We start from the raw sequence: 11,024 nt of genomic DNA, 5'->3' as shown, positions 1-11,024 counted from the left end.
TTGTTGGCACAGTGGCTTGTAACAAATGGTTTCCAAATTTTGCGGATCTACTTGGATCTGCTTGTCATCGGGCCCTGTTTGAATCACATCCAAATAGTAAATCCTCCGCATTTGGGACTTACACGTAGCCCCGCAATTCTCTCGGTAATTCGACATCAATGTATCGATAATGAGTAAATAAGACAACATTAGAAAGTTCGTCAAAGTCTCCGACATCACACCACCCGACGGCCGGAAATCCTTGTCATCCTTTTCCCACCATGTCCAAGGACCAACCAGCGGCATTATACAGCTATTCTGGACAACCAGCGAAACAAATTTATCTGGCCTACCAGCTGTTTACGACCATTTTCTTTCGCTTGCCCATCTGGTTCTTTCTTGCTGTGCCAAAGTTCGTCTGTCTCGCTGTGTTGCCGGTATTCTGTCTGATTTCCGGTAGATCCCTCCGCCCAAGGCCAACATGGCCGTTGAAGCGCGTCCTATTTCTTCGACTGTTTCGACATTTTATGTATATCACTTCTCAGTGTGTTATTTAGGCTTACGCATAACGAACGGTTGACATATTGGCTTCACGTAGGACCGGTCCTATCTACGTCACTCCAAATCACCTTGCCATCACCCCAGGTGTTGGAATAGAAGGCGTTTGGATTCCTCCGGCCAACAAATTCATGACCAAGAGCTTGAAGTCTATGGCAGATGTCTCGAAAGTGTTGCCTACGCGTATTCCCGGATACTGGGTCCATAGAAAGGGATCCAATATTGAGTTTGGTTCCTCGCCTACTGCCGGTGAAAAGGTCGTCTTGTCCTTCCATGGAGGAGCATATATCCGTTATTCTGCTCATCCCGATGACCCCACTGCTACCATCGCGAAAGGACTGCTGAAAAACGTCGCATCAGTACAGCGTCTTTTTTGTGTGGAGTATCGGTTATCAAAGACCTCGGCTGGTGCTTTCCCAGCAGCTCTGTTGGATGCGCTAGCCGCATATGTGTATCTTGTAAATGATATCGGCTTCTTGCCCACAGATATCATCATCGAGGGTGATTCCGCTGGCGGGAATTTAGCTTTGGCATTGACAAGATATCTTGTCGAGTCTCAGAATAATGCTGAGGGTTTACCAGTGCCCCCACCGCCATCTGCGCTGGTTTTGTTCTCGCCGTGGGCAGATATAGGCACATCACACTTCACCCTGGGATCCATCGCTGCGAAAAACTCAATGACAGACTATATCGGTGGAATGGCAGAGTCAGACTATGCAAGGAAAATGTTCTGCGGCCAAAACGGTAAAGACGCCATATCAGTGAACCCGTACATGTCACCAGCCTCCATCGACCCTCGAATGAAGGTCGACTTCAAGGGATTCCCGAGGACGTTCATCGTGGCTGGGGGAGCAGAAGTGTTACTGGGCGTAATACGGACGCTCAAAGAAAGGATGGTCAGGGATCTTGGGGAGAATAAAATGGGATACTACGAGGCTGCCGAAGGCATACACGACTACGTTGCCTTTACTGAGTGGGAACCTGAGCGGAGGGAAACATACAAGGCCGTTGCAGAATGGTTGGCAAACCCAGTCCAAGCACGGCTCTAAGTAGAAAATACCCCATACGGGAATTTGCGAGCACTTGTTCCTTTTATACCACCACCACAATGTCACTGTCAGACAGCATATATACTCGGCATCCATGGAAGTTCATCTACCTGCTATACCAGTTAGCGGTTACTCTCGCCATTCGTCTACCAATATGGATTGTTCTCTCCATGATACGACGCCCGCGGCAGTCATGGAGCGTCTCGCGAACGGTGCTCGTTCAACTCCTCCGACAACTTGTATATATCACCGCGAAAACAGGCCCTATCTTGCCATGGGAGGAACCCAGCCATAGAAAACTCGTGCCCAACTCAGGCGGCGTCTGGGTCGAGCCATTGCCGTCGTCGGAAATTTCTGACGAGCTACGGATGCTCGCCTCCGCGTCGAGGGCAGTTCCAGTTCGCATACCAGGGTATTGGATACCAGCAAACTCATCATTGTCGCCGGCGAAGAGAGGGGAGAAGGTTCTGTATTCGCTACATGGTGGAGGATACTATGAAGGCACTGCACACCCATCGAGCCTTCTGGCTACCATTCCAGCCACCATTCTCAAAAGCTGCCCGTCTGTCACTCGTGCATTCGCCATCGAATATCGTCTTTCAACGATCCATGAAAATGCATTCCCTGCTGCACTGTTCGATGCGCTATCGGGGTACCATTACCTGGTCAACACCCTTCACATATCTCCCATTGACATTATCGTCGAGGGAGACTCGGCTGGAGGGAATCTCGCTCTTGCCCTCACACGATATCTTGTCTCAAACAGGACAAATCTCCCCGTGCCGTCTTCATTGCTACTTCTCTCTCCTTGGTGCGATGTTGGGTTATCCCATGACGTGCCGTTATCACCAAGCACCCTGAAGCTACACGTCGACTATGATCCCGAACCCCATGGCATTGACGACGCTAAACGGGCTTTCTTAGGGCCCAATGGGTGGGGCGCAGCAGAAATTAATCCATACATATCGCCCGCGTCCCGTAATCCGGCGCTCAGCATTCACTTCAAGGGATTCCCGCCGACATTCATTGTCGCGGGGGGTGCTGAGAACCTTGTACCTCAAATACATCTGCTAAGAGACCGAATGCAAAAGGATTTAGGCTCGAAACTAAGGTATTTTGAAGCTGAAGGAGGGTCTCATGATTATATTCTATTTTCCTGGCAGGAGCCAGAGAGAAGTAATGCGCTCAGAGAGATTGCAGACTGGATTTCCACATAGGGTTCATGCAGGAACTGTATCATATCGTCGGTGGTTATCTATCTTTCTTCTTCCCCAACAAATCAAGGTACACCGCATTGAGATCCTTCCACTTTGGGCGAGCAATATCAAATCCCTCCACGACTTTGCTGTACGTCTCGCCTCCCATGCGAGCGACCACTTGCAATTTATCGGGGTCAACTCTAGTGCCATCGCTATCCAGAACCGATTCCATGGCGTGGGCATATCGTATCAATCCCAGCACAACAGTCGCCGTCGGCTCAGTGGCCCCGACAGGCGTGATGTCCTGATAGGAATAAAGCTGAAGTATGAAACCATCAATTTATACCAAGTATCATTCAAAGTTTAACCGCACCTCGCACTCCATGGAGAATGCGCTCTCTTTCACTCGTGCCGGCTTGACCTGCGTCTGTGGGCAATTTATCAACTGCTAAAGATAATCTAGCCAAAAAAAACTCACACTCGGTTCCATAGATTAACCCACTGAGAACCCATTCATCAGCTTCAGATGACTCTACCGAAGTGATGTTGGCTGCCTCGACAAAAGCTTGGCTGATTATGTTGACAGTGAATTCCTTGGTAGCTAGGACATTCTCCCGGGTGTCTTTCTTTCGTCTTGACGATAAACTAAATGAGATGCTGAGCATCGGAGGGTTGGAAGATACCTAGAATATATTGGTATGTGATCGATGAAGTCTGGACAAATGATACGAACCATGGAGAAGTAGCTAAATGGTGCCAGATTGAGTACGCCATCTGGTGATAAGGACGATGTGAGAGCAATAGGACGAGGGACAATGGCGGAGGTCAGCAGTTTGTATACGTCTCTGCAAACAGTAAGTATATTATGATGTGGCAGTGGCACCGAGTAAAACCATGACACTAACGTTGACGGTATCTCCTCCAGGTTCCACGACTTGCGTGGTCCATCAATGGCCTTTCTCCACGACGACTGCTCCTCCGAGACCCCTTGACCCGCTTTCCATGTCGGCGAAGGTGACATAGAGCGGATAAACATTGTTCTGGTGTTCGCTAGCACTGGTGGAGGGAGTCGGACACGCAGCACGACAGGCTTTTCTCCGAGTCGCAACATGCCAGAAGACCAAATGCAGTCTGCGTGGAATTCATGATGTACTTTTGGGTATCTCTTCGCTTGCAGTGACTAATCTCTGGCCGATCTCGGATACTTTATTGGGCATTCTCCATCACGAAATCAGCATACAGCCATGGATTTCACTGCTCCAGGGGGATATATATAACTAGACGCAAAGAGATTTTTCTCTCGCTTCTTACTAATGGCTCCCAGCTCTTTGCAAGGCTTTTATGGCTATACTGATACGCTATCTGGAGTATTCTACGGCCCTGGGTCTGTATCCACCGCGCTACCGGCCCTTCTTTCGACGCTGGGGGTGCGCAAGGCACTAATAGTGACCACGAAGAGTCTCGTCAACAAGGCGAGTCTCGGTTGCTTTCCTGATGCTGATATATCTTGACGCACTGTCCTTAGACAGATGTGGTGAAAAAAATTGAAGCAATCCTTAAGGACAATGGAGCCTACGGTGCCACCTTCTACGAGATTGGAGAGCACGCTCCCGTTGCGGGTATACGACGCGGTGTCAAGGTTTTTCGTGATTACGAGTGCGATGTTATTGTCTCTGTCGGAGGGGGATCACCAATCGACGCCGCAAAGGCTATCCTCCACTACAACCAGGAAGAAACTGGTGGCCCTACACTCCTTCAGATAGCCATTCCGACAACTTTAAGCGCTGCAGAATACACAGTAAGCGTCGTTCAATTCGTACAATCGATCTTACCAAGTTGAATATCCAGATCGGTGCGGGCTTTACAAATGATCAGGGTCATAAAGTTGGGGTAACGTCCCAAAAACTTGCGCCCGCGGGAGTCATACTAGATGCCGAACTGACTTTACCGACACCAGAGCGGTTATGGTACATTCCTCAACTGTCGCGTTACATTTACCAATTTAATCATTTTCAACCTAGGTTGTCAACAGGCATTCGTGCGCCTTGACCATGCCGTTGGTACGTGAAAGGATGTGTCATGGAAAATGGCGTACTCATCATATTCAAAGAAAACTTGTATAGAAACGAAACGCCCTCATCCCGTCAAGGTGTTATGTTACGCAGCGAATTGCGGACCTTTTCACATATCTCCCGGTATCGAAAGCTAACCCACAGGATGTTGTGGTCCGCCAAAAGCTTCAAATCGCGTCGTGGATGAGTCTGTGGCCATTGAAGCTAGGAACGGTACAGGTTAGTTTGGAGCTGATCGTGTATCGGAAAAACCTGATTCCTGGTTCAGTCCGTTGGGGTTGTCGCATGCTCTAGGCCACAGGTTGGGAGCGACTTACGGAATCCCGCATGGTATCACATCGGTGAGTGCGACTAATATAATTACTATGGTTATGTCCGCGGGCGGCGCGAAATTAATGAAAATAGTGCATCACTTCTCTCACCAGTCGTGGCGCTGAGGGCGGAAATAGAATCGCAAGAAAACAAAGGAGGCGCTTTCCAAGGCGCTGTTCTACTTACAGGCGCCAAACGACGGGCAATCTGGATCAGGATGTGCTGCTACTTTCACGACTTATACAAGAGTGAGCTTGCAAATATGCCTGGATATTTCTTTCAGAAATTTATATGCACACAGGTTGGTGACCTCACTTGGTCTGAAATCGAGTCTGGAAGAATACAAGGTACCAAAGGAGGATGTAGAAAAAATTGCCGAGCTAGCGCTCGGGGGCAAAGAGCAGGGAGTGTATGACAAAGTAGTCGGAGTATTACAGAGTCTGTATCCGAGCGGAGAATTGTAAATTCGATTAGAATGGCTATCGCAGTTACAAATATCGATGAGCCTATAGCACGACATATTTTTGTAAGAAATTTTGGAGAAGCAGACGACAATCGTGATCTGTAATATTTGCGACTGCGGCACTCCGCTTCGTACAGAGATCGCCAGGCAGTCAGTGCCAGGATCAGAATTTCTTGACGAACTGGCAGTGGGGACCGCATCAAGCCTGTCGAGGTATACGGTAAAGTGATGCCAACAGTACCCAAGCGTTGGCCCACAGCCTATCGTCTCCTACTGCCCCCCTCGTCGTCGCTGTCGCCGTCCTTGGTCTGCTGCTCTCAGCGACTGCGACTTTCGCCGCCATCAGTTCACCTGAGAAAGTTCAACGTGTCCAGTTCGCGCAGCTATAAATCCCTTCATTTCTCGGAAAAACCTCCTTTTCACTTTCACTCTTTTTCCGTATCTTCCACCATGGCCCAGCGTCGTCAGCATTCTTCCAAGGCCAGCGACAAGAAGTCTGCTTCCAGCTCCGACAGTGCCCACAACTCGTCCGACGACGAGCACGGTCATTCCCACTCACACTCTCACTCAATATTCGGTCACTCTCATTCACATGAAGGCCACGGCGATGCTGAGAGCATCATAGCTGCGCTCGAGGGAAAAGGTGCGTCTCTTGTTATTCCACCGTGGTTGCTTTACTGAGTTCTGTATTCCTACAGGCGACAGAGGGAGTCGAGTAACACTCATGGGACTGGGATCCAATATTGGTCTTACTCTAATCAAGGGCGTCGCCGGTTGGTACCTGCACTCTGCTTCCCTCTTGGCAGACGCAGGACATTCTCTCAGCGGTGCGTCCCTTCCGTTCCATCGCGTCTTTTTTGCTGACATCACGTAGATATGCTCGGAGACTTTGTCACGCTCGTGTGCTGGAGACTTTCGCGAAGACCACCATCAGAACGGTACCCTTATGGCTTTGCAAAGTTCGAAACGCTCGGCGCGTCGACGATGTCGCTCCTTCTGATTGGAGGCGCCCTTGGCATCGGGTTTCATTCGTACCACCTTCTGATAACTGCTCTTGCAGAAACCGCGTCGACCATGCCCACTGGCGCTCTGCAGGAAGTGCTGAACAATGTTACTTTTGTAGTGCCAGTACCTGAAGTCTTGATGCATCATGATCACGTCCATGCGGTAGATCCAAACGCGGCATGGTTCGCTGCACTCAGTATATGCGTCAAAGAGTGGATGTACAGACTGACCAAAAAGGTGGCAGACGAAGAACATAGCCCAGTTCTTCTGGCCAATGCCTACCACCATCGGAGCGACGCCTACTCGAGTTTAGTAGCGTTGTTCGCCATTCTGGGAACTTGGTGGTTTCCCGCTCTGCCGTTAGATCCTATTGGAGGTGAGTACCGTCAAAGTTACCACACGACTGGTACCCCAATGACCGTTATTTCTGTACAGGTCTCCTTGTATCCATTGTCATTCTTAGACAAGGTTTGAGCCTTCTTGCGGGTTCATGGTCGGACCTTACGGACGCTAGTGTTTCCGCGAAGACCCGACATTCTCTCAAGCATACGCTTAATCCACTCCTGGAGCCCTCATCGTCACCTGCCCTATTGGCAGTGCGCCACCTTCGTGCTAGACATGCCGGTTCATTAGTTTACGTCGACCTCATTGCTGATGTACCCAGCTCCCTCAGCGTCCTTCAAACTGCCTCCCTAGAGGAAAAGATATCACAAACTCTGATGCAAGCAAGAAAGGAAGTAGCAGAAGTAAGAGTCAAGTTCAATCCTGTCGATACTTAGAACCCACTTGATCTCGAGACTTATCTTGTATATCTTTATTTTCGCGGTATATGTATTTTACATTCGAGCTTGATATTCTGCGTACAGTGATGAACTATTTAGGTGTGATGAGGTATCTAATCCGTAAAATTGTTCTGATGTGCAAAGTGTAAGCACGAAATTCTAGAGTGTGTATAGGTATTGATTTATAACTTGGCGCGAGGCAAAGCTTCGAATAAATCAGCGACAGTGTCTTGGAATTTTCCATCTCGAATAGCCTGAAATTCACGGGTTAGATTAGTAAACAATTGAGAACGTTTATTGTGACAAACCTCAAATATAGCGGTAATATTCTGACCAATGGTAACGTCGTCGACACCTAGACCGTTGGGGAAACTGCCGAAGTTTTCTGCTCCATGCATCCTGACGCCAAGGCTGATACGGATGTATTCATACACCGCCCGCGTCTTACCCAAGTAAAGGCTAGCAGGTGCCGCTCCCCGCCCGCCCGAAAGGTAACTAGAGCGAAGCTCACTCATAAGCTTGGTAGCCTTAGAGGACACGTTTGTACGGAATTGGGATATGGATGAGAGGGCATTACTGGCAGCATTCGAACGTGAAACGGTTTCGATCAGTGCAGGGATACATGCCGTTGCGACTTCTCTCATTTGATCAACTGCATCCATGGTGCTCGTCTTATCCAAGGTGTTCTGAACCACTTCCCACATGGAAGAAACGGAGATGTTGATTTCTTGAGAGGAAAGTTGAGATCCCAGGATAGCTGATAGCTCTTCTGAGAGGATTGCTCGAAGTCTCGTATTGAACTCTCTTCGTAAAGCTCGAAGGTCAACAGCTAAGATAAATCAATATGCAATCCAGAGCTTGCGCAAGAGCGATATATCTGGCTTACCTTGACACAACAGGTAGAGATAGGAGGACATAAGCATAGTCAAAACCTCCAAAGCATTGACAGTTGCACGAGCCGAAATTAACGCCAACGAACTGAAGATAACAACAATTTAACTCCAATTTCTGTGATATGGAACGCAGACCGAGGAGCTTACTTGACAGCTTGATTATGCATCTCAGCCGACGGAATGTGGGTTGTAACGGGACTGGCTAGGTATCCGAGCTCCGCAACATACGCGGCGGTTGCGATATCAACGCCTTTACCATGGTAGTTCAAAGATGGATCCGACGCAGCCAGAGAGGGAGGTAAACCGTGGTTCATGGCCGGATTTACGAGTTCGGTGCTTTGAGCAAAGAGTAGTCTCCCGATATGATGAAGTGCTAGCCTGGTCTTTTCCATTGCATTGGAGACAGCCATGGCCTGGAAGTTACCGCCATGGTGGACTTCACCGGTTTCCCCAGTCTATGAGAGGGTTGTCGGTTGCTTGGAAGACTTGTCAGTTGACCGAAATCGCTTTGCGGAATGCACCTACTCGAGTTGCATTCCTGAATCACCGTAGACAAGGCAGACAAGATGTCCTCAATTTGGGGTCCGAGGAATTGAGGTGCGGTCCTAAGAGGATATCGGTCTTGGCGGAGCGAGTACTTGTCCTGAGTGATGGATACCTCCTCCTCGTGTGTGTTAGCTAATTTCGATCCCTGTAGGAGGTTCCATATGTGGCTTGCCGACTCAACCTAGTAGACGCGTCAAAACGCGTGGTAAAACGCGTTAGACAACAAGACTTACTTGACCGGGGTGCGGCCGTGCAGTAGCGTGAATGAATGGATCGTAATTTCCGAGGGTTCCACTAAGGGCCTCGGTACCGAGTGCAGTGCATATTTGGGCTAAGAGTGCCAGATGAACGGCATCATTGAGGGCAAGGGAAGCAACTGAAGCAGAAAAAGCGGTTCCGTTCAAGATCCCCAATCCTTCTTTAGAGACCAGGCTGATTGGCTGAATACCGTGCGAAGAGAGCGCATCTTTCGAGCTGACCATCTTGCGTGCACCAAACTTCTTGGGGCCATCAAATACGCGAATGGAGGGGTTCGCAACTGTGATTGGCCAATATGTCAGCCACATCTTGATCAGTGTTACCGTATCATCCCTTACTTAATGTTCCAGCGATATAAGATAGCGGAGACAAATCTGCGTTAAGAGGGTGAGTTAAATTGAAGTCTCCAAATTGGAATGGCATACCGCCGGATGCCGAGATGCTAGAGCGGAGAGGTACCACGGGAGTGATGTTTGCGCGAAGAAGCTCGTTTATCTTTTCAAGCAGCTCCCACCTGTATCTCGTGAGACGGGGACCAGCTATGGAGGACGAAGACAAAGTACCGAACTCCCGAATGGCCACGTATCAACGAGTTCATCCTCACTAGCATCGCGCCACTGTGTTGTCTAAAATTAGTATCGCGTTTTGCGTAACTTCTGTCAGACTTACCGAACCCACGACTCGGGCATGCTAGTGGAAGCCATAGGGTCGAGTAGTGGGAGAACGTCAAGCGTCTTATTTGAACTCGGTAATACTCCAGTATGTTGGTGTTGTAGCAATGCCTGTCCCAGCTTGAGAGGTTGGTCGGTTCGAGTGTCCGCTGCAAAGTACGTTAGTATGACAAGTGTAGCCGCGAGCTGAATGACATACCGCTTCCACCAAATCCAGTAGAAACTCCATATACGCTCGTTCCATTGTCGACCTTGTCGGCGATGACAGCACGACTCTTCATAACGTTGGCTCTAACTTGGGGTGAACTGTCGAAGGTCACTGTGGCGTTGTATCGTGCAGCAGCTGTGACAGCTGCGATAGACAGTGTGTGGCCATCTACTTTCACCGGGCGACCATTCCTATGGACGTTGTTAGTTGAGAAATCGCCTTTACAAAAAAAGCTATTTACCTGTAGCTCTTGAGTTCTTTGTGCGAGTCCAAGAACTTGGCGAGCAGGCTGGGCGTGCGGTGGGCCCCTGAAATACCACCAACGCCTTTACCAGACTTTGTTTCGGAGTTGATATCGTCAAAAACTGGAGCAGGCATTGGAGTAGATGGTGGTAAACTCGACTTGGATGGTTGGGACATGATTTATACGCTAAGACCGGATGAGATCCGGCGAAGATCGAGGAACTGTTCGCAGAGGTGATTTCACGGACCGTGATGATTTGAAAGCATGTCAGACAGCCACAATTGAGCAGAGATAACATAAAAACAGACACCTATAACATAAAGGGTGAAAACCCTCGGTAAACATGGGGGGTCGCATTTGGGTACAGCACCCAACTCATGTCCAAACGATTCATTCTCAAGCTGAAATTCCCGGAGATATGTACACCAGGAAAGATGGCAGGAAACTTTGGTTTCTGTTAAGAATTTCTCGCGAGACCAGAATACTTGACTCATCCATGTTATTGGTTCCAAGATCCTGCCGGGCTGCCAGGTTATGACTTTTGGGGTTTCAAAAGGCGTCCGGAGTAAGAACACGGTTGAAAATTCAGGAGAAATGAGATCTGTGAGTCGTAACATCCGAAGAACAAGATCCGACTAGCAAGCAACCAATTGTACTGCAAGGCAGGCAATTACAATTGAGTATAGTCTCCAAGTCGGAGTCGTCGAAGTATGTACCATGATGTGAATACAGTGCGCCGGCCGTTGACCTGTGGGAAGGACCATGAGAACTTATTATGGATCACA

General features: G+C 49.0%; 6 protein-coding genes across 6 annotated transcripts; 4 read left to right on the top strand and 2 right to left on the bottom strand.

The window, feature by feature from the left end:
- The first annotated feature begins 70 nt into the window (after positions 1-70).
- On the top strand, positions 71-1,619 carry EV420DRAFT_1530732 (Alpha/Beta hydrolase protein). The gene is made up of 3 exons (XM_060472619.1): positions 71-391; positions 440-523; positions 578-1,619. Exons 1-3 carry the CDS (start codon positions 261-263, stop codon positions 1,584-1,586), a joined length of 1,224 nt encoding a protein of 407 aa, XP_060333076.1. The 5' UTR covers positions 71-260; the 3' UTR covers positions 1,587-1,619.
- Positions 1,620-1,756: 137 nt separating this feature from the next.
- Positions 1,757-2,803, top strand: EV420DRAFT_1640673 (endoplasmic reticulum protein; the record flags this gene model as incomplete). The annotated part of the gene is made up of 1 exon (XM_060477131.1): positions 1,757-2,803. One exon carries the CDS (start codon positions 1,757-1,759, stop codon positions 2,801-2,803), a length of 1,047 nt encoding a protein of 348 aa, XP_060333075.1.
- A 34-nt stretch (positions 2,804-2,837) lies between these two features.
- Positions 2,838-3,896, bottom strand: EV420DRAFT_1477994 (uncharacterized protein; the record flags this gene model as incomplete). The annotated part of the gene is made up of 5 exons (XM_060469454.1): positions 2,838-3,104; positions 3,154-3,212; positions 3,264-3,468; positions 3,519-3,630; positions 3,691-3,896. The coding sequence occupies 5 exons, from the start codon at positions 3,894-3,896 to the stop codon at positions 2,838-2,840; spliced, it is 849 nt and encodes a 282-aa protein (XP_060333074.1).
- A 202-nt stretch (positions 3,897-4,098) lies between these two features.
- EV420DRAFT_1619642 (uncharacterized protein) lies at positions 4,099-5,633 on the top strand (the record flags this gene model as incomplete). The annotated part of the gene is made up of 9 exons (XM_060475503.1): positions 4,099-4,257; positions 4,311-4,583; positions 4,634-4,752; positions 4,807-4,823; positions 4,896-4,902; positions 4,935-5,044; positions 5,089-5,198; positions 5,263-5,417; positions 5,471-5,633. The coding sequence occupies 9 exons, from the start codon at positions 4,099-4,101 to the stop codon at positions 5,631-5,633; spliced, it is 1,113 nt and encodes a 370-aa protein (XP_060333073.1).
- A 449-nt stretch (positions 5,634-6,082) lies between these two features.
- On the top strand, positions 6,083-7,416 carry EV420DRAFT_1477992 (mitochondrial iron ion transporter; the record flags this gene model as incomplete). Its single annotated transcript, XM_060469453.1, has 4 exons — positions 6,083-6,275; positions 6,331-6,459; positions 6,507-7,013; positions 7,073-7,416. The coding sequence occupies 4 exons, from the start codon at positions 6,083-6,085 to the stop codon at positions 7,414-7,416; spliced, it is 1,173 nt and encodes a 390-aa protein (XP_060333072.1).
- Positions 7,417-7,601: 185 nt separating this feature from the next.
- Positions 7,602-10,373, bottom strand: EV420DRAFT_1619640 (L-Aspartase-like protein; the record flags this gene model as incomplete). The annotated part of the gene is made up of 12 exons (XM_060475502.1): positions 7,602-7,673; positions 7,728-8,248; positions 8,306-8,397; positions 8,460-8,748; positions 8,811-9,039; positions 9,092-9,396; positions 9,455-9,490; positions 9,542-9,630; positions 9,680-9,733; positions 9,786-9,936; positions 9,987-10,186; positions 10,237-10,373. 12 exons carry the CDS (start codon positions 10,371-10,373, stop codon positions 7,602-7,604), a joined length of 2,175 nt encoding a protein of 724 aa, XP_060333071.1.
- Positions 10,374-11,024: the final 651 nt, after the last annotated feature.

This window comes from Desarmillaria tabescens (genome assembly GCF_030435595.1).
Source record: "Desarmillaria tabescens strain CCBAS 213 chromosome Unknown EV420scaffold_11, whole genome shotgun sequence".
NCBI classification, from domain to species: Eukaryota; Fungi; Basidiomycota; class Agaricomycetes; order Agaricales; family Physalacriaceae; genus Desarmillaria; species Desarmillaria tabescens.
The sequence above is the reverse complement of the archived record's forward strand: the minus strand, read 5'-3'. Positions and strand labels throughout refer to the sequence as shown.